Source organism: Nelumbo nucifera, chromosome 2, assembly GCF_055504915.1.
Source record: "Nelumbo nucifera cultivar China Antique chromosome 2, China Antique-T2T, whole genome shotgun sequence".
NCBI lineage: Eukaryota > Viridiplantae > Streptophyta > Magnoliopsida > Proteales > Nelumbonaceae > Nelumbo > Nelumbo nucifera.
Window position 1 is genome coordinate 32,908,943 of NC_142650.1, and position 25,990 is coordinate 32,934,932.

At 38.7% G+C, this 25,990-nt stretch overlaps 1 protein-coding gene across 4 annotated transcripts; it reads left to right on the top strand.

The window, feature by feature from the left end:
- Positions 1 to 526: 526 nt before the first annotated feature.
- On the top strand, positions 527 to 24,659 carry LOC104603278 (Zinc finger (CCCH-type/C3HC4-type RING finger) family protein). 4 transcript variants are annotated; one of them, XM_088898008.1, is made up of 6 exons: positions 532 to 791; positions 917 to 995; positions 1,756 to 1,853; positions 1,953 to 2,776; positions 5,327 to 5,438; positions 24,520 to 24,659. In XM_088898008.1, the coding sequence occupies exons 3-5, from the start codon at positions 1,817 to 1,819 to the stop codon at positions 5,429 to 5,431; spliced, it is 966 nt and encodes a 321-aa protein (XP_088754134.1). In that variant the 5' UTR covers positions 532 to 791; positions 917 to 995; positions 1,756 to 1,816; the 3' UTR covers positions 5,432 to 5,438; positions 24,520 to 24,659. The 4 variants fall into 4 exon arrangements, with proteins under 4 accessions (XP_010265576.1, XP_088754134.1, XP_019054276.1 ...); XM_010267274.3 differs by lacking the exon at positions 24,520 to 24,659 and having other exon boundaries at positions 527 to 791; positions 5,327 to 5,649; XM_019198731.2 differs by lacking the exons at positions 917 to 995; positions 24,520 to 24,659 and having other exon boundaries at positions 541 to 791; positions 5,327 to 5,649.
- The last annotated feature ends 1,331 nt before the right edge of the window (positions 24,660 to 25,990 follow it).

Consider the following 25,990-nt stretch of genomic DNA (forward strand, 5'->3'; position numbering starts at 1 on the left):
TTTTATTAATAGATTGTTTTATTAATAATAATAATAATAATAATATTTTATCATTATTATTATTATATTTTATAATTATTTTACTAATGTTCTATTATTTTAAAATTATATTATTATTATTTAATAATTAACATGTCAATATTTTATTATTACTTTAATTATATTATATTAATATTTATTTGCACTTAATTATTATTATTATTATGATTATCATTTAATAAATAACATCTTTACTTTTTATTTTGAATTTATTAATATTTTATTATAATACTATTTAATTATTAATATATTCTTATTTTGTATTATCTTATTATTATTACTTTCATAATATTTTATTATTCAATTATTAATGTTTATTGTTATTTCATGAATTGTTTATTAATATTATATTATTATTATTATTTAATTATTATATTTAATAATTAATATCTTTATTTGTTATTGTTAATTTAATAATATTTTATTATTTTATTAATATTAAGATTTGAGGATTTTTTGTTATGAATTCTTTATTTCTTGACACAGTGGAATGGAAATCTCATTCCCGGAAGTGTTCCTAGAATGGCCATTTCCCGATGCGGGAGAATCCCCATTCCGCCGAGAACGAAAATCAGAATTTTATTCCTGTAATCGGAATGGGCCATCTAATTCAGTAATTCCGATTCGAGGCACCTATTGCAGCCAACCAAACGGACTTTTAGTTCGTTATTGAATCGAATTTGGATCGGTCTATATCCGATTCGATTTCATGCATTTGCAGCCCTACCGTCTTTTCTCACCAATCGACTAAGGTATGTTCTGTTCTCTCTCTCTCTCCCCCCTCGCTCTCTCTCTGATATTCTCTTCTCCTGGTAATCCCTCTCCTAGTTGCTTCGCATGTCTCTAATCGTACCATGCTTTTGTTTCTGCCTTCAAGATTTTTCTCTTGGTCCCATTGAACAGTGAAATCATACTCTTCGATTTCTATCACTGTCGAGTGACGAGCTCCATGTCCGGTGAGTTTGCCTGTCTGTCTGTCTCTTTCTCATGCCTTTTTGTATGCAAACAGAATAACGATCGTTTGAGTTTACACTTCACTTTGCGATAGTTTCTTTGATCAAAGCAACTAGCATTAATAGCATACATATGTAACTAGCTAGAGTGCTTTACTAGGAACTACCATATCTGGTATCTATGTTTTCGATCTCTTCCAAACCCATTGGATACCATACGGTGTTATAATTGATTAGACTTCAATACAAATTTGTATTGTCAAAAATAATAGAATAAATCCATTTCAACACAATCCTAATCTTTTATTGTAGTCTTCCTATTTGATGAATTTTATTGCGTATGATTATACATATATTTTCAGATTATTTAAATAAATGGTGAGGAAAAAAGAATAATAGGGTTATGTTCCCCTTGTTGTGCATGACAATTAAAAGCTAAAAAGGGGAATATATTTGGCTTCATAGTCATGTTATCCAGAAAAGTTAAGATTTAAAGATTGATCATATAGGCCTGGGCAACCAGGAGTTGAAGAAAACTGAACTATATTAGATAAAGGAGATCCATGAATTTTTATTTCATGCAGTGTTTCTTATCTTGATTTATTTGTTTCCTGGCTGCATTATTTGTTTTATTTTTGTGTTTTTCAATTTCATTTTGGCATTTATAATTATAGACAATTTCATCTGGACCGCAAATTGGCAACAGTGTGGAATTCAATTTTTTTACCAGCAATAACAATCAAAAGCATTTTGTTTGGTGTAGGAAAGTAAATTAACCACTACTACTTGTAGTAAAAGTTCCAACCTCTGATTCATCTTCATTAATGGCGGATTCTGGTGAACCTCAACAATCTGAACCAGGTAAGGTCCTTCTCTGTAAAAACTTTTGTTTTTTTAATGGTTTGTAATTTTCTCACTCTTTCCATGTAGCTGATGATGGGTTTTTGTTGCCTTCTCCAGTATGCAATTTCTTCAGGAAGCCATCAAAGAATAAGAACATCAGAAAGCGAACAATTGAAGAAGATGATGAAGACCAGGAAGATACTTCCTCAGTGATCAATAAACCAAAGAAGGTCACAAAGCCTGATAACAAGCTCCACTTCTCGACTGGATCATCCACATGGCATGCACATGGAGAATCAAGCAAAGAAGATAACCCGGTTTTCCATTTTGAGTCTTCAAAAGAAATTCAGGTTCAGCATGATAGCAGGGCAACTGCTACGTTGGAAACTGAAACTGATTTCTCAAAAGATGCCCGTGCAATCCGAGAGAGAGCTCTTAAGCAAGCAGAAGAAGCTTTGAAGGGGAAGGCTAAAAGTGGAGATGAGAAAGTATATAAAGGGATTCATGGGTATACTGATTACAAGGCTGGGTTCAGAAGAGAGCAAACAGTTGCTTCTGAGAAAGCTGGCGGTGCCCATGGCCCTCTTAGGGCATCTGCTCATATTAGGGTGTCAGCAAGATTTGACTACCAGCCAGATATCTGCAAGGATTACAAGGAAACTGGCTATTGTGGATTTGGAGATGCATGCAAGTTTATGCATGATAGAGGGGATTATAAGTCTGGATGGCAGTTGGAGAGAGAATGGGAAGAAGCAGAGAAGGTAAGGAAGAGAAATTTGGCTCTGGGAGGAGATGGTGAAGATGAGGATGCAGGAGGGGATAGGAGTGAGGAGGATGAGGATGATTCATTGCCATTTGCGTGTTTCATTTGTAGACAGCCATTTGTAGATCCTGTGGTTACCAAATGCAAACATTATTTCTGTGAGCATTGTGCTTTGAAGGCAAGTGCCATTCTCCATGTTTCCTTATGACTTTTTTGTTAAGTCATTCCATGGTTTTGATTGTTAGTTTATCTTGGTTGTTCCCATTAGGCAACATGTAGCTTAAGTAATTAAATTATCAACCTAAGCAATAGTTGTTATCACAACCCAATATACTTTACCTTTCTTCTTCTTCTTCTTCTTCTTCTTCTTCAAAAAAAAGATCGAATCCTGTCCCAACTATAGGAATCACGCTTAGTGCTCAACTCAACTCAACTAAGCATTGTCCCAATTATATTGGGTGGCTACATGAATCCTGATTGAAGATGGCAAGCTAAATTTCTTTCTTTCTTTCTTGATTTTTTCTCTTGGAGGGAGGAGGGATGGATTGGTGGTAAGTGACATCCTTAATGGAATGAGAGAAACAACTTACATGGTAAAAGGATTGCTGATAAAAGATTTTTTTAAGGATAAAAAGTACAGCAGAAGGTGATAAGAAATCACCAATAGCCTGAAAACCCACTCAAGAGACCCAATAAGACCCAATACAAATGTAACTTGCATCCATGAAACATGTCCAAACACCCAAAAGAAAAACGAAAACGCAGACCCAAACAACCCCAAAAACAAGAGTCACAAGCCCGACACTAAACAAAACAAATCTCCCTTTCCTGAACCCCGCATCAATTTCATCTGTGAGCATATCTTCTTGGGCTGAAAAATCCTTGTCCCATGCCCCTTTCCTTTGCGAGATAGTTTTGTTTGTCTCTTTCTCTTCCTTTCTTCTTCTTTCAAATTCCTCGAACACTTTCCTAGCAAATTCCTCACCGCCCCAGAAAAAAACAGGCCCAATCTTTTTCCAATCGTGACTTCTCTATCAACTATATTCTGTAGAGTCATGCCTCTGGAATCTTTTTCAATTACATCCAAATTCTGCTGCAGCCACACCACAGTAGGGTCAGAATTGTCGCCATTCCTCTTGTCTTCCTGATGTTCCTTCAACATTGAGGTAGCCGGTGACTGGGCTGGCATATTCACCCCCCTATGGTCAGGGAGGGTAGACTTGTTACCTCTCCATCTTTTTCTTCTGTACACCCATTTGAAATTTTTTGTAGGTCCTGCACCTGCCCAATATTGTGAGATCTTGAAAAGATTTTTGTCACATGAACAATATTGTGAGATCTTGAGTTGTGCATTTTCTTATTAATTATCCCATTAGTCTGATCCCCCTTCTCTTCAAGGTTACTTCTTTGACCCAATGCAACAGCCAACTTTCCGACCTCAACCTCCTCATAATGCTGATCTTCTTCAACCTGTCCTCCACTGAGCTCATCATAACAGGGAATTTCTTTACCCTCCACCTCGCCCCAACTTCCAACCCAACACCATTACCAACGCTCCTTTCCCAATCCTTTTCCTCTCCCCCTTCCATCCTCACTGACTCAGCCGAGGCCACAACCTCTGGAAGCAGCAAAACTGGGCTTCCAGAATTGCAGCTTGTTCCTGCGAACTCTGGGGAGACACGTTTCCATCAGACATTCAGATTCCTTACTGACCAGAGAGAGGAGGCCAGTAACGCTGATCACAGAAGATGGAACGTCGTCGAGAAGCTTTCTAGGACCACTTATGATCCTCTTTTTACCACTTTTGTCAAATCTGGCTATTAGCCAAACCCACCTCTTTTCCTTTTCTTTTCTGGCCTCTACCACAGTCCTCTTTGTTGCTCCGTTTCTCTTCAGCAATGGCTTTAAAGGCCCTAAGAATCTCCTCTTCCCGTCCTTGAAACGATTTTCCTTCCTTCAAGTACTGATAAAAGATTTTCAGTACTTGAAGGGAAAAACAACCTCAATCATATTGCAAACCTTGTCTCCTTCACTCTTTTTTTTTTCTTTTCATATTTTGGGACGAGGTGTCCTTTATGAACTCGACAAATAGAACATGATAGCACTCTTCTTACATCATCCTCTCAAATGCGATTTACACATTACTGTCATGATTCTGTTGAGGGACATCCATAGCTTCTCCCAGCTACCCATCCCCAAGATCCCAATGATGGCAATATTGTAGGATATATACCGACATTAGGATTTAAATGAATTATGATCAATTGATTGTTTATTTTTTAATTTTTACTTCCAAGGCTGTGTTTGGTAAGAGTGCAAATGCATACATATATGGTTCAGGAAAATGCAAAGTTGGCTTTTTTTTCCATTTTTTAATGAAATTTTATATTTTTGTCAAATGTGTTTGGTTGTGATGGATACAAACCTGGATTCTGAAACATATTAGAAAAAAACAAATTTACTGTCATTTTCAGTATAAAAAAGGTATTCTTACTAAATTCCTGACTGAACTAGAGGACAAATTTGCTTTGCTTCAGTGTTTGCCCTCTTACCAAATGCAGTCTAACTAGGTAAATAAATGAGAAGAGAGGGATACTTACAAACACCTATTTCTTGCAAAACTTTTCTTGTTCATCTATGATGTTAATATTGGTTTGTGAAAATGTGAGCTTATTTGCATCCTCTCTTTTAGTTCAAAAATCTGATATCCATTTCTTTTGATCTACAGCATCATTCAAAGAATAAGAAGTGCTTTGTGTGCAACGAGCCTACACTTGGGATCTTCAATACTGCACATGAGATCCGGAAAAAGATGGAGAGTGGTGGAAAATAATGAATCTGTCAGTTCCCTTCTCTTTGGCATTTGTAATTTTCTTGATATATCCTTTACTCTTACTGTACATCTGTACACAATGAGAAAGTGTACCATTGAATTTTTCTCTGTTTGTTTTTTTGACCTACAAGCTTTTGTGGCAAACATAAGTTGTCTAACCTTGTCTTAATGTTGGAAACCTGTTAATGCTGTTTTTGGAGCTCAAGCATGAGATTTTATTTTGATTGGTAACAGAGTAATTTTATTTGGTTTTATTGATAGGTAACAAATGAAGTTAATTTATTTATGTATTGATAATTGTTGATCATGAGATCTCTTTTAGGTGATTTAGCACCACTAACCATTTGAGCGATAGGAAATTGCTAGTTTGATTTATTTTGTTTTTATTCTCTTGGGGGAGGGGAGAGGTTTGACAAAATACATGTAGTACAGGATTGGTTGCAATTAAAATATTCGCATGAGAACAACACGCCTTCATCTTTGGGAGTTCCAACCCCATTACCATCGGTTTCCATTTCTGTACATTGGAGATCTTTAGGATTTGTTTCATTTACCAAATGCAAAACACCAGTATGCCCCACAGGAATGCTCTCCTCTTCCATTGTCCCCCACCAATGACTATTACTCCAAAATCAATGTTTTAGAACCCAGCAAAGTAGCCCAACTGCTCAACTTTTGCAAATCGAACAAGGAAATTCTTCATGGGCAACTACACCATTCCCCTTGAACAAAAGAATAAAATCTCCCTCCTTTTGATTCTCAATTATCTATAGAACGAAATACCTAATGCAGAGAAGAAAGTTTGAACCTTAGGCTAATTTACCACCACTTAGACATGATTAGTGAACAAGGAATGTAGCAGAAACCCAGGTTCTTCTAGCACAAAACAAGACCAGTAATAGGCTGAATGTACTGCTATTTTTTGAACTAATAAAACTACTCTCATTTATCAAAAAAAAAAAAGAAGACCAGTAATAGATGAACTTGACGTTCAAACTCAACTCCACAATATGGGGATAAAGAGGAAGATTCAATTCTTACATGCACAAAACTCAATTCCCCTCTCCCCTCTTATGATTCAGTTCTCTAAAATAACCAACCAGAACACATAAGAAACAACAGTAATCCCCTCTTTACCAGTCCGAGAAACCCGATTCCACGATACCCAGCCACTGTCAAAAAAAAGAGAAACAAAAGATAACCCCTAAGCCATCGGTTTCAATAGTTAAAGCCCTAAAATCTCACCATGATCAAATCCAAAGAAATGCCCTGGTTCAACGAAGAAGGGAGGAAAGAGCTGGTAGTCTTGACTCTGAACCCCCAGAATTGAGATTGAAAAGGGTATCTTTTTTTCTCCTTTTATATACCAGAAGGGTTGAAAATTTAGAAATTAAAGAAAATGAAAATGAGAGTCACAGGCAGACTACAATACACCACAAAAAAATGCCTTCACCTTTAATGGGTCCCACCCCAAGTCTTGCAGACCCACCACAATGATTATACACCATCTTCCCCTTGCCCTTCCTTTCTCTACGATTCCTCCATTTTCTCCCCTCAAGCCAGTCCCATGACTCCCATCTTCTGCGTGTGGAGTTAAGCACTGCTCTGTTAACCCCTTACTTGGCTAATTGATCAGCCAAACTGTTGGCTGACCTTGGGGTCCAATGGAAAACTAGCTGCATATCCTGTGCAATTCTCCTAAGCTTTTGACTTCATTCCTGAAGCACTAGGGAATCTTTTCATTTTGGTTTAGCCATCTCAGGATTACTTTTGAATTCCCTTCAACTATCAGCTTCCTCACCCCTAATTCCCCAGCTTTTTGTATCCCATACAGTACTGCCTTTAACTCGCTGTCGTTGAGTCCCCTACCCCAATAGGCCCTTAAAAAAAGCCCAATACTACTCCATTTTCATTCCTTATAACCCCTCCTATTCCAGATGGACCCAGATTTCCAAAGCTACTACCATCAAAGTTGAGTTTCAAGAAGCCCTTCTCAGGTGGGTCCTAGGTTCTAAACATTTTCTTTTTTGAAGATGAAGAAGCTGCAACTGTCCAATCAGCCTTGCTTTGTACCTCTTCACTGTCCAATCAACCTAGTATTTCATCGTAAACACACACTTATGCCCCACTAGATCTTTCCCTTTGGAAGATCTACCAACTCCCAAATGTGATTTTATGAAGGGCATTGATCTCCTCCTTCATAGCATTTGTCCATTTAGGGTAAGTTAGAGCCTTTGCCACATTTTTTGGTATGAGAATACTATCAACGGCAGGTAGGGAAGCACGGTAAGAGGGAGAAATGTGGTCATAGGATACATAGTGGGTAATGGGGTTCGATAGTACATGACCCAACTCCCTTTCTTTGAGCAATTGGGAGGTCAAGGTCATCCACAAACAAAATAGGAACATGGGAATCAATAGGAACAAGGGTGCTTGGCTCATTTGGACTTACCTCTTAGGAGTTTGATGGTATCAGTTGCTCAGTATCTGGTAGCTCTACATCTTTCAAACATTGTTGTTCTCTATGGCGCTTATGTAGAAAGACACAGAAAGGATCAGAATCCGGAATAAATGGAAGAGAAACAACTTGACAGACCTGCTTCTCCTCCATACCACTCTCCCCCTAAGGAGAAGCATGTTAGAATGGTCCAAACTCAAAAAAAAAAAAAGGAAACATCCATAGAGAGAAAATACTTACGACCAATGGGATCGAAACATCGGTAACCCTTTTGAGAGGAGGGATACCCAAGGAAGATGCATGGATAGATCGAGGGTCCAACTTACCATGAGAAGGAGACAAATCATGGACAAAGCCACAACAACCAAACACTCGCATAGGGACAAAGACAAAGGAGACCGAGGGAACAATAATTGATGAGGGGCAGGTGTTGTGGATGATAGGAAATCTACAAGTGGGTACTGAACATTTATGGGTGGAAACCTAGTGATATGGAGAAGTAAGAAACAGAATGTGGTTGCAAGGTCTAGTGCCAAAGTTGAGTACATAGCTATGACACATGGGGTGGCTGAATTACTTTTGTTGAAGAACTTTCTAGGGGAGCTTGGATTCATTGTTAACATCCTTATGTCTCTCTATTGTGACAATAAGGTAGCCATAAATATTGCTAGAAATCCTGTCCTACACGACAGAACAAAGCATATTGAAGTGGACAAGCACTTCATAAGAGAGAAATTGGAAAAAGGTGAAATTTGTACTCCTTATGTCAACTCCAAGGAGCTGCTAGCTGATGTTCTCACAAAAGGACTTCCATACTTGCGGCACAATAAGTTATGTGACAAGTTGGGCGTGATAGACAAATTCAGCCCATCTTGAAGGGGAGTGTTGTTAGAGTTGCTTGTGCTATTAGGTTATTTTTTATTGTTATTCTAGGGTGCTGTCAGAATGCTTTCAACTTTTATTTATTGTTTTGTTATTAGAGTGTGCCGCTAGGGGTATAAATGTGATTTTCCTTTATTTTTAATCTTTTTATTATAAATAGAATAGTGGGTGCCTCTAGCCTAGATTTTTGTCTCCCAAATTTCCTTCTTCTCAACAACCCAAGAAAAAATATGATCTGGGTGAGAAGGTGAGATGCAAAGAGGAAACATAACTCCTATTGCCCAAAACTTGGCTTTGATACCATGTTTTCTTCTAGAGAAGAAAGAAGAGAAGGAGAAGAGAAGAAGGAAATTTAGGAGCCAAAAATTTGGGCTAGCGATGCTCATTGTTCTATTTATATTAAAAAGATTAAAAATAAGGGAAAATTACATCTATACCCTTGGTGGCACACTCTAATAACAAAACAATAAATAAAAGCTGAAAACATGCTGACAACACCCTAGAATTTTTTTTTATCAGTAACAGTGAATTTTATTAATAATAAGGAAAAGCTAAATTACAAGGTAAGGAGCTAAAAAATCTTAACCCCCATATACCCTATAAACCCGAATTCATGAAACAATTACAAGATAGCCCAAAACATTGAGTTTCTGTTCACCCCTTGCCTAGCTAGACCATTTGCCAGTGCATTAGCACTTCTCACTATCCATGTACAATGGATTTCAATATCCTTGGTGATCCACTTGAATCTCCTCTTTTCGTTGCTGTATTTCCAGAGTGTAGAACTGTCCTCTTTTAGCTAATTTACTACAATTTCAGAGTCACCTTCTATGATCAGTTTTTTACAGTTCAATTCCTTGGCCTTTTGAATCCCTTCAAGAGCTCCTAGGATCTCAGCCCTCAGAGAATCACCCACCCCAATTGGACCAGAATACATAGCTAGCAGGTTCCCATTTTCATCCCTTATTACTCCCCCAACTCCAGAGGGCCCTGGATTACCCATGCTGCTGCCATCAAAATTCAGTTTGGTAAATCCCTGAGGTGGAGGTGTCCAGTAGGAATTTGAGGTCCTCCTGATTGAGCCTAACTCCGCAATATCCTTCCACTTTCTGGCCATCTCATCAACTGAGAACACTGTAAACAGCTCCAAAGTTTTTAACTAGTGAATCACCCTAATGTGGATAGTTTCCCGAATTACTTCCAGGCTACTCTCATCGTCAGAAAATACCCTTAAATTTCTCTCCTCCCAAACAGTCCAACACATTGCAGCCCTACCACATGTCCACATGATCTTGGCCCTTTTGGTTAACCTGTTAGGCATGGAAGTAAATAAGCTTTGCACATCTGAAGGGGGAGTCCACCATCGGATTTACAAAGAACACACCAGTGAGGAGACAAGCAACTATTGGGTCTTTTTCTTTGAAGTAGATCCCCTTTATTAACTCTTTCCAGAAAGGCTTCCCAATAGAAGCACCCAACCTTTGGAGGAATAGGTCGACACCATACTTCTTTGACAGGAAAAGACATTCCAACAGGAAAAGACAACACCCTAGAATAACAACAAAAAATAACCTAACACAAGCAACTCTAACAAGTACTATGCAAGGTTTCTTATTTGTAGGCTGAGTATGAGCTAGTCCATATTGGCCCTTCTGATTCATTTGAATTTGTCATGCACCTTTAGAAGCACTTTGAAAAGAGAAAGGTGAGTTGGTTTTTGATGAGACTTAGACTAGAATATGTGTGATAATTCGTTCTAATTTTTTGTGAAAAGGTACTCTTCCAAATTTAGATTATGTGTGGGAGAATTTGTTAGGGAGGAGACTTGACTTCTTACTACAACTAGTCTTGATGGAGTTTGGGGTTGGGACCTCATTTATAGTACATGAAAGCAAGAAATCTACTACCGAGGACTTCTTTAAGACTGGCACAGTATGGAAACAAACCACATTCAGAGAAGCTTCAAAGGAAAGAGCAAAAGTCGAAATAAACAGGAAAAAGAATTCTTCATTGAATAATTAAGAGAAAATCAATAAAAAACTGTCATCACTTTTCCCTATATACTCTTTAAATAGACTTACACCCATAAGGCTCCTACAAGAAAGTTTCCTAATCTATGATAATACTCCTTAATAGAGTTCTACTAAAACTCCTCAAAAAGAAAGTCATAATTGAACAAAAATTCGGAAATCACGATCTAACGTTAACTTGGTAATTACAAACTAAGAAGTTTTGTGCTGGTGCTAACTTGGTAAATTCGAACTAAGAAGTTCCGCGCTAACACTAACTTGGTAAATTCGAACTAAGATAAAAATTCCGTGCTGGCGCTAACTTGGTAATTGATTACTCGGTTGGATCAATAACATCATCCCAGCTTCTTACATGTCTTGGAGTGGTCCCAACATGCATAGAACTTATTGGCCTTCTACTATACTGCATCAAAGACTCAATGTTATTAGTGTAAGGGATTTGGCCATATTGTTGTTCATTACAAGAATAATGTCTATACCTACTACAAATAACATGGTCATATCATTCCAAATTGCCCTATTCGACAACCCAAGGGTGCTCAAAGAAGACAACCTCGTGCCTATCAAGTAACAGAGGAGCAGACTATTGACATCACTACTACCAAAGGTGATCCTTCTGTTAAAGGTGAATCTTTTGCATTTATTTATTTTTATCAATAACAACAGATTTGATTAAATAAAATAAGGTTACAAAAAAAGGGGAGCTAAAGAATCTTAACTCCCCAGGGAAAGGATAAATCCCAAGCTGAAATAGAACAAAACAATTACAACTGAGCCCAAAACCCAAAAATCCTATTCACTCCTTGCCTAGCCAAACCATCAGCAACCGAGTTTGCACTTCTCTTAACCCAATTACACTGAACTTCCATATTCTTGGACAACCATTTGAATTTTCTCTTCTCATTACTGTAACTCCAAAGCTTAGAATTGTCTTCTTTCAACCAGTTCACTACTACCATAGAATCTCCCTCTACAATCAACTTCTTGACCTTTAGTTCTTTAGCCCTTTGTACCCCTTCCAAGGCTGCCAACACCTCAGCCTTCAACGAATCCCCCACTCCAATTGAGCTAGAGAACATAGCTATTATATTACCATTCTCATATCGTAAACACCCCCCAATACCCGAAGGCCCTGGATTCCCCATGCTACTACCATCAAAATTCAATTTGATAAATCCAGGAGGAGGAGGATTCCATGTAGCATTCAGGGTCTTCTTAGCCGAGACTGAACTTGCAATTTCTTTCCATTTCCTTAACATATCATCTGTTGAAAAATCTGTGAACTCATTCATTGTCTTCAACCAGTGTATTGCCCTTATATGGATCACTTCCAACATATTTTCCAACCCTCTCTCCTTTTATGAGAAATCCTTGAATTCCTTTATTCCCATATTGTCCAGCAAACAACAACTCTCACACACCTCCACATGATCCTTGATCTTTTTGTTGGGCAGTTAACAGAGGAAGAGGTAAACAAGCTTTGCACATTTGTTAGGGGAGTCCACCTGCACCCAAACAAAGAAGCAAACCATTCCCAAATATTTTTTTACCAAAACACAGGATATTAGTAAGTGGTAACTGGACTCACCAGCAACTCTACAGAGAATACACCAGTGTGGAGATAAACAACTATTGGGTCTTTTTCTTTGAAGTAAGTCACTTGTGTTAATTTTTTCCAGAAAAGCTTCCCAACAGAAACTCCCAACCCTCGGAGGTATAGGTCGATACCACACATCCTTGACAGGGAATGACAAGCCAATAGGACTTTCCAGATGCAATAGGGCTTTAAAGGAGGCACAAGTAAAGGATCCAGAAGGAGACAAGGTCCAAATCCTACTATCTGTTTTTGTTGGCTCCAAGAAGACCCCATCAAGAATGGACAGGAGATTAGAGGTACAATTCAGTTCTGTGTCCCCGAGGGCTCTTCTCAATCCCAAGTTCCACCCAAACCCAGAATTTGAATTTGAGGGAACAAGGAAAGTGGCAATTGGTTCATTTTTGAGGGTGGAGTTTGCAAAAAGGGCTAGAAATTGGTCTTTCAACGGATGATCCCCAATCCACACATGTTCCCAAAACTTAATTGAGTTACCCAAGTGCAAATCATACCTGATCCAAGGAGAGAATAAAGGCAAAATAGCATGTATTGATATCCATGGTGATGCTCTTGTTGCCATAGCCATAATCCCAGAGTCCCATCCATTCTTTGCAAGCCCGTGAATACTGCCAATTATCTTAGCCCACAACTTCTCCTTTTCCAATGAGAATCTCCATAGCCATTTCCCTAGTAGAGCCAAGTTCCTCTTCCTAATATTCCCAATCCCTAAGTCTCCTTCCTACTTACTTCTACACACCACCTCCCACCTAACCCTATGATCATTTTTCTCCTCCCCAGGCTCCCACAAGAAATCTCTCATAAACTTTTCCAACTTGTCAGTCACCCCTGCAGGCACCTTAAAAACTGAAAGGTAATAAATGGGTAGGTTAGCTAAGGTAGCCCTAATTAGGGTTATTCTTCCTCTTAGAGACAAATAATTCTTCTTCCAAGATGCAAGTGTCTTTTCAAACATCTCCACAACCGGAGTCCAAAAACTTCCTTTTTGAGGATTATCTCCAAGAGGAAGACCGAGGTAAGTTAGAGGCCAATCAGACACTTCACATTCCAAAATGTTTGCACATGCAAAGATCTCACTTTCCCCCATATTCACACCCACCACACAACTTTTATCAAAGTTAACTTTTAGATTTGACATTTGCTCAAAAAGTTGTATAGTGTGTTTCAAATTCCTAATCCAAGTCATGTTCCCTCCCTCACAGAAAAGAATCGTATCATTTGCGAATTGCTAGTGTGAGTGGTATGTTCTCCCTGCCTACCCTCCACCCTTTGATTAAGCTCCTAGAGTCTGCCCTAGAGATCAATCTCCCCAAGACTTCAACAACCAAGGTGAACAAGAAAGGAGAAAGGGGGTCTCCTTGTCTTATTCCCCTCAATGCCGGGAAGAAGTCCATCATTGTTCCATTCACCAAAATAGAGTAATGGCAAGTCCAATACACCCTAGCACCCACCTGCACCATTTATCCCCGAACCCAAAATTGATCATCACCTCCAGCAAAAAGGACCAATCTACCAAGTCATAGGCTTTTTCCAAATCTAACTTACAAACCACACCCTTTTTCTTTGATTTCTTGAAGTCCTCCACACTCTCATTTGCTATAAGTATTTGATCAGTTATTTGCCTACCTCTCACAAAAGCTCCTTGGTTATTTGACACAATGATAGTGAGTACCTGTCTAATTCTAATAGACAAGACCTTCACAATGATCTTATACAAGCTATTAACTAAACTGATTGGTCTATAGTCCCTTGGGTGTGTTGCTTCTCTCTTCTTGGGAACCAAAGCAATGAAAGTAGAATTCAACCTCAGATTGATCTCTCCTCTTTTGTGAAACTCATCAAAGACCATCATTAGCTCTTTCAAGATCTCCCAACATTCTTGATAAAGTGCCATTGTAAAACCATCTAGGCCTGGTGCTTTTGATATATCCATAGAGAATATTGCCTCTTTGACTTCCTCCATTTCAAACTTTCTCTCCAACCACTCCCTATCCCTTCCACTTAGATTTGGCCACTCCATCGCCTCAATCCACACCCTATTACTTAAAGGCTTCCTATAGATAGATTTAAAATGGTTTGCAAAGGCCCTAGCAATCTCACCATGATTAGAAATGATTGTCCCCTCTACTTCCAAGCTTGAAATGAGATTTTTTCTTCTCCCACTTGCCATAGCATGAAAAAATTTGGTATTCCTATCCCCCTCCTTCAACAATTTACACCTTGACTTTTGCTTCCAACTAATTTCCTCCTTGAGCAATTCATCCTCCAATTGTTTTCACAATTTCCACCTTTGTTCTTTGTCCTCCTGTGTAATACAACCCCTCCCTTCCTTCACATCCAGATCTTCTAGTTGTGCAATCACAACTTGCTTCCTTTCGTCTAGCCTCCCAAATTCAAGCTTATTCCATTCCTTAATTTTGCCCTTCAAAAATTGTAACTTCCTATGGAACCTCATCCCATACCATTCTATTGAGGGGTCACTTTCTAACCACCACTCCTTGATTTTATTAATGAAACTTGGGTGGTGTAACCACATATTTTCAAATCTGAACGGGGCAGGCCTTGTATTTCCCAATTCTTCCTCTCCAATCATAATAGGCCAATGATCTGAGGTTACCCTAAGAAGTGTCCTCGAGGTCAAATTACCCCAATGTTCCTCCCAATCTACTGAGAAAAGAAATCTATCAAGCCTAGAACAAATGGGATTAACTTGTAGATTGGACCATGTGAAGTTACTATGCACCATAGGAATCTCTTTAAGTTCAAACACCTCCACAAACTGGTTAAACTTCCTCATGCTTGTATTCACCCTCTGCCTAGGATTATTTGTTTCTTCTAAAAACCTGACTACATTAAAATCACCTCCTATACACCAAGGTCCTTCCCACAAACCCCTTATATCCCTCAATTCTTCCCACAGAACCCTCCTCTCTCTATAATCATTAGGCCCGTAAACATTTGTTAAAACCCACTCAAATCCATCCGCCACCTGCCTAAACTTCAAAGATATTGAAAATTGGCCTATCAACTCTTCCAATCCTATGCAGACCTCATTCTTCCAAAGTGTAATTGTACCCCCTGCAGACCCCCAAGAAGGAGCAATAACCCAACTGATCCCCCTAGCTCTCCAAATACCCCTAGCCTATCTATTATCAAATTCTGCTCTCTTAGACTCCTGTAACATAACTATATCTGGGTTTATCTTTTTAATCACCTCTTTAATTACTGCTCTTTTCCTAGCACTTCCCAACCCTCTAACATTCCAACTGACAATTTTCATTCCGCTCTCTTGTTTTCCTCCCCCAAACCCAATAGGTCATCACTTAACCCCCTTCCTTCTTTCCCCTTTGACACCCAAAAGCTTGTCCCCCCAGCATCCCTTATCAGTCTTTCGGCCTCACTCAATTTCCTCTTCCTCACCTTACCTTCCTCCTTTTGCAAGAAAATCTTCAGATCATTTGGGTTTTTCAAGCTACACCCCAGGTTCCTCACAAAATCTGCCACGGAATCCTCACTATTCCTCTCCCTCACACTTAACTTATTGGGACTTCCTTTCCTACTTATTCCCTCACCAATTCCTACACCCTTGTTCTCATTTTCTACACCTAGCCCATCTGCCATCTCCTTCTGTAAGTTATTTTCCTCAAATTCATCCAGTAGTCTCTTTAACATTTCCCAGATTCTTATATTTCTCTCCATTGCCGCCTCCTCCCTTTCACCTTTTTCAATGTCATCTCCACTTCTACCACTATTTTCTTCCTTCTTCTCCAATACGGGCACCGACCTCTGGAATGGGAAGGGAATCTGGCACAACAGACAGAGAGCAGTCATTAGTAACAAAAATCGAATTGGCACAGATACCTGGGTTTTGCTGGTTCTGGGGGGAACTGCAGTGACTGGTAACAATGTCTGTTAATCCCTGTTTTGGAGTGTGAATGTTATCTATTTCATCGGCTTGGTTCTGAATGGACAGCTTTCCTTTCTCTTGTATAACACAAGTAATACTTCCCACACCCTGTTGTTTACCTCTTACTGACATACTTCTTTGCTGGGAAGCATCAGAAACTTCCTTAAATATAGCCTGCCTTGGAATCTGGTTTGGCAATGGTTCTTCTGGTTGAGAGCAAAGGTTTCCACCCCCAAAGATTTGTCTGTGCTCAGTTGCGTCAGCCTCCTCTTCTCTATCAGGTTGAGTCGTTACACCATCAATAATGTTGTTTTCTACTCTTCTGTAAAAAATCGTTCCAGGTCTAGATTGGCTACAATCTCTTCCACCTGCAACTCCCTTTCCGCTACACTACCAAGACTGGAGGAAATTTTAGAGTCATCTTCCCCTTCAACCTCCTCCAAACTGCAAGATACCCAACCTTCATCCACTGAGTCCCTCTCCGCCACATTTGCTCTTGCAGACCTAGGGTTTGGGCGGTCTGAATAAGAGTGACCATCAAAGTCCGAAGCCACGTCTGTGCGAGGAACCCATTGCAGGAAACCCCTTGAACCCTGTTTAGTCCTTCGTGACTGTCCAACCCGAACTATCTTCGTTGGAGAAGAAGATAGACAGAAACTGCTGTCTATACCCGCGAGTTGCTTCCTCTGACCCACGTGATCACTTAAAACATCACGTGGGTCGGTCTTCACACCACTGGTTAAACCGCATCTACCCCTGGTTGGTTCAGAGCAGGCGGTTCTCATAATATAATTACTCGACCCACTCCCCCTCTTGGCCACATCAGCATAGGAAACCTGACCCTCTTTTGCTCCTAATAATTCAAAGTTTTTTGAATTTTTTCCTTTAATTAGCTTACTTGTGCCTTGGTTTTCCTTGGCCGACTTTACAGCTTCCCCAAATTAATCTCCTTGCTCGCCAGTAACTCTCACCACCGGTTGCATACCACATGTATACCAGTCTGCCACCTCAGCATCTTCAACCTTTGTTCTTCTTCCCCAAAGAGTCGCTTCCACTTCCGAAATCAGCTAAACACGATACCAGTATCCATCAGCTAACACATCAACTGATCTGGGCAGCAACTCCGGTTTCACCCCTGCAATTTTAACCTCAGCAGCATATAAATCCTGAAAGTTAAACTCCTCCATGGCTCCTCCCAACAACTTCACTATTTTCTCCAGGTTCGACACGTTCCATAGATGAAACGGAAGACCTAACAACTTGAGTATGAAACTTCCAGGGTTGAGTTCCATTTCATTACAGAGTGGCTTCCAATTCTGGAGCTGGAGCAGACCCTCTTCAGAATCCAACGTAGTGAGATCCCACTTCTCATCACCTACGTCAAGGATCGCCTTCCTTTCAGAAAAGGCACGCAACATTGGATTGAGTCCCTACGTTGCACACCACTGTATCCAACACTTTTCTCCAATCCTTCACTTCCTTATTAGCTGTTACCACCATTCTCCTCACCCAGGTATTCTTCTCTGCCTCCATCAAAACCCTTTTCACCCATATCAAACTAGCAAAAGCTTCTCCGCAAAGGACACTGCTTTGTGCTTCCTTGCTCCTCATCATCTCTGTCACCTTCTTGGATCGAAAGTTTGTGCTCTCTGGGCTCCTTTGTACTCACGTCTTGTATCTCGTTTAGATAATTTTGTAATTTATCTGCAACAGCCAGAGTGAAATAATCTGAGTTTTGTTGCAAATCCCGTTTGGGTTTTATTTCTTGCAGAATTCGTTTCCTGTTTTAAGGCTTCCGTTCTTGCAAATTCCGTTTCCTATTGCAGATCCTGTTTCATGTGAGTTTTGTTGCAGATCCTGTTTCATGTTGTAGATCAATAGTTTCGTCTCTCTAATGTGTTTATCCCGTTTTCAGTAGGGACTCTTTTCTGGATTTTTTTTCCTTATATTTTTTAAGGATAAATCTATGATGCGGGAAAGATATGATATGAAAAGAGTTTTGACCAATCAAAATCCACCCATGAATTTTGATAAAAATCACTTATTTACTACCATGTTTATGATTTCACTTATTTAAACAAACGCAGCCCAAGAAACAAAGTTGTTTTTTCTGGAAGATATGCAACCATAAAAAAGGTATCATGTGCATAACAGTTGCTGACTGTATCATGTCTACGCTTATACATTTTCCCAATGTCCATTTTTTGTTGAAAAAGGAAATTAATAAAAAGTTCTATTGAGATTGGAGAGAATGAGATGAATTGTAGAGACGACGCATCAAGGGAAGGAGAGGGGAAGGGTGTGGGTGGAAACCATGCAGAAGTTGATGGTTGATCCTTTCTCCCACCAAGTCATCTTCTTCCTTGAGCCAAAATCCTAGGGAATTCATTAAAATTTGGTTCAATTCCGACCTCTATTTGCCTCTAAGCTCAACCATGGGTCTGAACATGGAATCCATAACTTTGCCGGAGGATTGATGAGAAGATGGTTCAGACCACGGTCCAAGAAAATCACCAGTGCAAAGATCCTTGAGGACTACAATCTCCTAGGCTGTCAATGGGTCAGTTCTTGTTCTACTCAATCAAACTGAACTGATTATATCAATTCTGTTTGTCACTTTGTCCCGATTAATAATTGGGCTGGTTCTGTTTCTTATTTGTTCCGAACCAATTGTTTTATTAATAATATATAAAGGTTTTTTAGTTGTTCCTGCAATCTTTATTATATTTTATGCCTAAAGTCATAATTTTTATATATAACATATAATTTTGGTTAAACATACTTGATTTATTAGCATATACATAATTTACCATTTTGCTGCCATTTTTTAATATTATATTATCAGAAATCAACCTTTAGGGGGCGCTCTTTTTTTGGATTTGGAGAGGGGGGAAAGTTGGTCAATGGGATTTTGGTTCCCATTGACCAAAAATTTTATGTTCTTTTTTCAGCTTTATGTGGGGATCAGGGACAGTTTATTTTCTTAGGAATCATTTACCCAGAAAAGTAATACCCATCTCCTAGGTGGGTAAATAACTTTCCCACATAGGGAAAAAGTTGCCAACACTTGAATGGGACAAAAAAGCCCCTTTTAATAATAGATTTCTATGGCTAGAATGGTCATTGCAATATTTACCTGAGAAATAAAAGAATATAGGTAATGCACTTACCTGAGTAGGTGTTTCCCAAGAAAACTTACTCAGGTAATTGCACTTACCTGAAGGGGACCTTAATGTTTAATCTGTTAAGAAGACTACTCAACGATTGAAATTAGATGCTGAGGTTTCGAGTGGTGAGTCAATGAGTGCCCTCATTGAGGAAACTATGAGTGTTCAATGTGAATGAATCAGGCCAGTCAGCTGCTGGTTAAGCACATTACACACAGGACACTTTGATCAATGACTGGGCTTATTGCTTCTTCATGATTCAGCTTTATGGAGGGATCAGGTTTGAGATGTGGTTGCACCCCACTAGGGTGGCAATTTTTGACCCAACCCACTGAATCCGTCCAACCCACCCAATTGTTAATAGGTTGAACCCATTTATTTAGTTCTGGGTTGTTGCGGGTTGGTTAACCCAATAAACTTGGACTTTAACGGATTGGGTGGTTTGGATAATGGTTAACCATCGAATCCATCATGGAGACAAAGGAGCAGAGATCAATGGTCAATACGGAGAAGTGGAGAATGGGAAGAGGAAAGAACGAACTCAAGGTTTAGGTGATTAGGCTGTTGGAGAACGAAGAGGGAAGAACAAACTCTAGGGTTTAATCAATGCGGCATTCAGGCTGCCGGAGAACGAAGAGAGGGAAGAACAGACTCCTAGGGTTTAGAAGAGATTACGGCGATTCAGACTGCCATCTCAGGTACTTCATGTACTCAAACTCTCTCTGTCTTTAACCTTGTCTGCTACTCTACAACATGCGTGGTGAATCCAGATTACCTAATCGATTGAAACTTGGACTTCTACTGCAACTTGCATTAAATTCAAAATATTAACCCTTGGAAAAATAGACCTATCATGAACGGTTTTGGTATAAACTGTTCTGGGTTCTTACAGATTTCGGGATCCATTCCAAATCTGTTGTTAGGTAAAAGGGCTTGGAAGTGCTCTATGAGGGTTGTTGCAATTCTTGAATGAATTGGGATTTTGCTCTCTCCAACACTCTTAAAATAGAATCTCAGGGAGTAGAATGTAGCAGCAAATGAATTTAGCTAGATCTAGTTTTTTTTTGGGTGTTAGAGTTGTATCATGCATCATCTTACTACACAGTTTTCTATATGGGTATGTAGCTTGTTCTATTTGGGAATGGAGTTGCAATTTGTTGGCATTTACAATCTCTCTTGGTCGGTCTTTGTCTCTCTCTTGATCAATTATTGGCGTTGCAATCTTCGTGTGACAATTTTTGTAAACCACGGTTGTGGCTATGTGTAAACCATGGTCCTAGTGGCACAAAGCTCACCCTTTGGGTTGGATCGGAATTTGAATTGGCTATAACTTAAATGGATGCACTGTGCACCGCAACTCCTGAGCTTTTGGAACCTTATGCATGTCTAGTATCCCTTTGATCAAGGCCCGGTCTGCAGTTTTGTATCCTAAGCCAAATCCTGCTTCTGCACTCAGCTTGAGAGATACTAAAACTTAGTGTTCTGTGTTCAGATAGCAGGTAAATGCAAATAATTAATCACACTCATGGACTGCAGATCAACTCCTGGGTTTTGATGATTTCAATAACAATCTAGATAGCATGAAATTCACATACATAAATGCCTATGGGATTTTTGAAGATATGTTGAAGAATCCTTAAGCCTATGGTACAGAATCTCATGCACAAAAATTCTTAATCTTTCTCTTGTTTCATGCATATATGGTTGGTTAAGGCAAATCCACATGGAGACTATTTATGAGCACTGCCCCTACAAATATGAACCTGGAGCAATGATCAGTGCCATTAGATTTAGATAAGCCCCATGTAATTGATTGATGATGGTCATGATCATCTGATTCATCCAGCATTGGCATGAGAATGGGTGGGGGTGGGGAGGGGTGTGTGTGTGTGTGGGGGGGGGGGGGTTAGCCTATTTACTCCACAGAGAAATAGGCTGTGTTTAAATCCAGTGATTCAGTGACTAATGTTTTCTGTGTTTAAATTTCGGGGTTTACTATCACAAACATTGGATGCTGTAGGGTGGGTCGGAACCACTTGCCTAAAAAGAAATATGTAGAAAATGAAATTTCTGTTTTTTCACAGTAAGAACCAGTTGCAAACTGATATGGCATTTCTATCACATGTCTTGCTTCTACTTCCTAACAAGTTGGGACAATCCAAAATAGTTTGTATTATCCAATTTTACTATTGTAATTTTTACAGTAACACTACTTTTTCACATGTATAGAAAGGATAAAATGAAAGTTGCAATTTTTTGTTTTTTTAATATTTTTTATATAATTTCTATTAATTTTATGCATTTTTTTTGTTTTCGTTTAATTTCTATTTTATTTCCTACAATTTCTACTATTTTTGTGTAATTTTTATTATTTTATCTAAATGGGTTGGGTTGGGTAAAGGTGGGTTTGGGTTGAACCCAACCCATATTTAATTCCATCTTACTGGGTCATTAATGGGTTGATGGGTTAGATGGGTTGGGTTAAAGCTCAACCTAAACCGAACTGAACCCACCCCGCCCAATTGCCACCCCTACGCACCATTGGTGAATTCGTCAAAGAAAACAACGGAAGGGTTTTGAGGTAGGGTTTAGAATCATTTTTTGTTTTGTTGTAATGTGATAGAATGGGGGAGAAAGGTATTAGGTGTGTCATGTGTGGAGTGATAGAGTCCTATGACGTTAGGATTCTTCCTTTTGTACAATTGTTTCTATCTTTTTTTCCATCTATCTACCGGTCTGTTTGTCTATCTGGTAGGGGTGGATACAAGCCAAGCCGAGCCGAGCTGGAACTCGATTCGAGCCAAGCCAAGCCGAGCCGAGCTGGAACTCGATTCGAGCCAAGCCAAGCTGAATATTTGTCTTTTCAAGTTTGACTCGGTAGAAAAACATCAGTTCAAACACAATTCGAGCTAGAGACATGAACTTGAATTCAGATCGACTCAAAAGCTCATATGTTCAAGCTCAGTTTGACTCCAGCTCAATAGTGAGCCAAGCTTCATATAAAAAATAAGAATTATACATGTAAAAAATTAAAAATTATACTTAGAAAAAATATTTTGTTACTATACATATAAAAAATTAAAAATATTATGTACAGTATATATAAGCTCGATTAGGCTTGTGAACCTCATGAGCTTAGCTTCATTAGGCTTGAACTCAGTTCAAATAGCAAACGAGTCTATTTATTGGGCTCGAGCTTAGTTTGAAGCTCGGTTTAAACCAATCTAAATCAACCTTTTCGTGAGTCAAGCTTGAATAGTTCATGAAAAGCTTGATTCCTATCCACCCCTACTATCTATATAGTAGGTGAGAGGAGGGCTACTCTAGCCTCAGAGCTCCTACAGATCTCCTCCTCTTATTTATCACACATGTGATTAGTTGTTTTTAAATTAAATCATAAAAAATATAAGAAGTCAAAATAAAAAGAAAACTCTCCAATCTTTCACTAACAAAATCCATCCACACTCAAATAAAACCATTTTAAGTCTTAATTGTTTCTAATAAAGACCATTATTGCTTTTACCAATAAGATCTCTCTCTCTCTCTAACAGTCTGTTTGTAACATATTCCGTCATCCCATTAAATCTCAAATTTATATTTATATATTAAAACAAGGTTGCCTAGGCATACATCCTTTTTTCTATTTTTATTTTTTCGTTTCTTCTAAGTGCTATATACTCCAACTGCTACAATGGCAAAGGCTTAGGGTGCTCCTGAAACAAAATTTATTGATATGTGGCAATCGTGGGTGCTCACAAATCGAAGAGAAGCTTTATTAGCCTTTGTGCTTTCTAACAAACACATAGAAAAGCTTTACCCAAGTTATTACTTTATTAATAACTTCTTATCAGAGTCTTCCTACACAAAGTATTATAATAATAGTTTTAACAAATACTAGCAGAAAGGGCGGAAGGCAAGGAAACAATTTTGAATAATTCTTTATTGAATAATCGGGAGATTAAAAATGAAGGAAAAAGTTAATATAATTTTCAATTAAAAATTGAACTTTAGCAATTTACACTAATTGTGTGCTACCTCATTCTTTGCGATAAATAACTCAATTTATTCGTACTTGTTAAAGAATATAAGAGAGAGCCCTTAAATTTTAAAATACCAATAAAGTTAGAAATGGCACAACAATAAGACCATGCAACATGTAAAATGTATAAACACTTTTTTTACAATTAAAAAAAAAAAACAAAAAGCATAGATGGTTATTAATTATTGGCCAATTCAGGATGACAAAACTTGTCTGTCTAATATGGTTTCAGGGTTCAATCATGTGATACTTTTGGCAACATCAATTGGATCAACATTTGCAAGACTACATCAAAAGGTTAATATAAGATTAGGTGGACCACAAAGTGGACAGTGTTATTAAAAAACATAACGTTAGGCTACCAAATTATTATACTGGAACCCCAGGTCCAGCACAGCCCACACGACCCGTGTGCTGTTGTGCCAGACTGGTCCAAATTTGTGCCCACGGCCTGAATTAATTCGATCCATTGCTAAACCGGGATGGAGAGGAGAGTTGGGGCATCCATCCATGAGCATTGACAAAAAATTCTGGTGGTCCTAGAGTGGGCCTTTACAGCTAGAGGTGTAAAGTGGGTCATGCTGGTCCGACACGATAAGGCCCACTGGCAGTTTGCACAAAGTACGAGTTGTGTTGTGCTGGCCCGCGGGCCATCACGGACCATGCTGCCCTTCCCAGTGAAAAGTTTGTGGGTTGGCCCAGCATGGCCCACGGCCCAAGCCCGTGCTGGCTTGTGCTGTGCCGTGGGCTGGGCTAGCCCGTGAGTCAAGCCTTGGCCCAAGCCGGGCCAGAGACTGGATCAAAGCTATTTTTGCCTACTTACTTAAAAAATTAAAAAAGAAACTTAAAATTTTAATTTTATATGAATTTTGATATATACAATTGCTTATATATATATATAATGCAAATTGCTTAACAATTTTTAGATGTGGACGGGTCCAATGAGCCATTTCAAAGTGACAAGGTTATATTTGCTTCACAATACCAATGCAGGGCAAGAAGCAACATTGAAGCTGAATGGTGGGCAGTTATAGGAGCCATGGAGTTGTTATGAAATAGATGAACCAGCCGCAATTGGAATGCCATTGGGCTGAAAAGATACTTAAGATTGTGAAGAACATGATTTCTTTTTTTTTTCTTGCCAAGCAAAGATGAATAACATCATTTCTGTTTTTGATGTATATAAAATCTTACTTGTCGGTAGGATAGACAATGGTATAACTCACCATATTTTTACCTTTTTTTGCTTGTAATAAGATGGATCTATGTTTCGACATCCCTGAGCAGGGAATTCTTGTAAATACATTGTCATCTTTACAAAAGGTTGATGTTTAAAAAAAAAAAGAATTGTTCCTTTAGATGGTGGGACTCTATTGACGTCGATGCAGACTGCAAAGATATTAATGAGCCCAGAATGAGCTTGTGGAACAAATGTTGATTTCGACATTTGCATTTATCGAATACCACATGATTATTCTTCTTTTTGTTTGATGGAATCCCATGCTCTTATGTTTCAGTTTTTATTTCTCTGAGGCTTTTTGTTTGTTGAGTTTCAATTTATTTTTTCATTTAATTTAGATTGCCTATTCGAGTAAATGCTTAAAATTTGTGAAAGATGTATTTGGTTTGGTTGGACTCCAAACGAAAGCTAAACCATTCAAATGGCTACAAATAATTAATAAAGAGCTCGGAAATTCCTTACAATCCTACAAATCAAGATTAATTAGTCAGCTATATTTGAAACTCCAATCCAGCCAAACTACCTTAGGATCCTTCGTATGGAGCTGAATCAGTGATATTTGAAATTCTTGCCTCCCTGTTACAGTTCCCCCTGGTGTCAACTGGACACAAACTTAAGTCAAATCACTTGGAGAGAATTCCAAAAGAATTCCAAGTTGGAGAAAAGATCACTCATAAAAAAGTAGTCTTTAGCGGTTAAAAATTCAAATGAAATTTACATACAATGACACAAGGAACCCATAAAACAAAAAATGTTTTGATACTGAATTATCTACTCCTTATGTGGAAGACTTGATCTCTACAAGTAATATTTGCAACAGAGATAAAAGCTAAGCACCGCCACCTGGGATACACATTATAATTTGGCACCGACTCTTCATAGCCCTTGAAGAAGAGATAAACTTTGCTAATACCGACCAGACAGTGAGGGACTCTAAAAACCAGAACCTCAATTATAATGTTTGCTGATGCCAACCAGTCCAAAATAATAGCAAACCAGTATCTCCCTTTAATTGCTTCTAATGAATAAAAACCCCTCCATTCCATAAAAACCAAAATTGCAAAACGTGCGTACTTCAAAATTAGTTTCACCAAGGAAGCAATACCCCATCAATAAGCAATCTTTGCATTGGATGGGGAAGATCGGGAAACAATAACTTAGCATCAAATCAAAATAAATTCCATCTTTATCCCATCAAGGTTAAACCCCATAGACTACCATGGT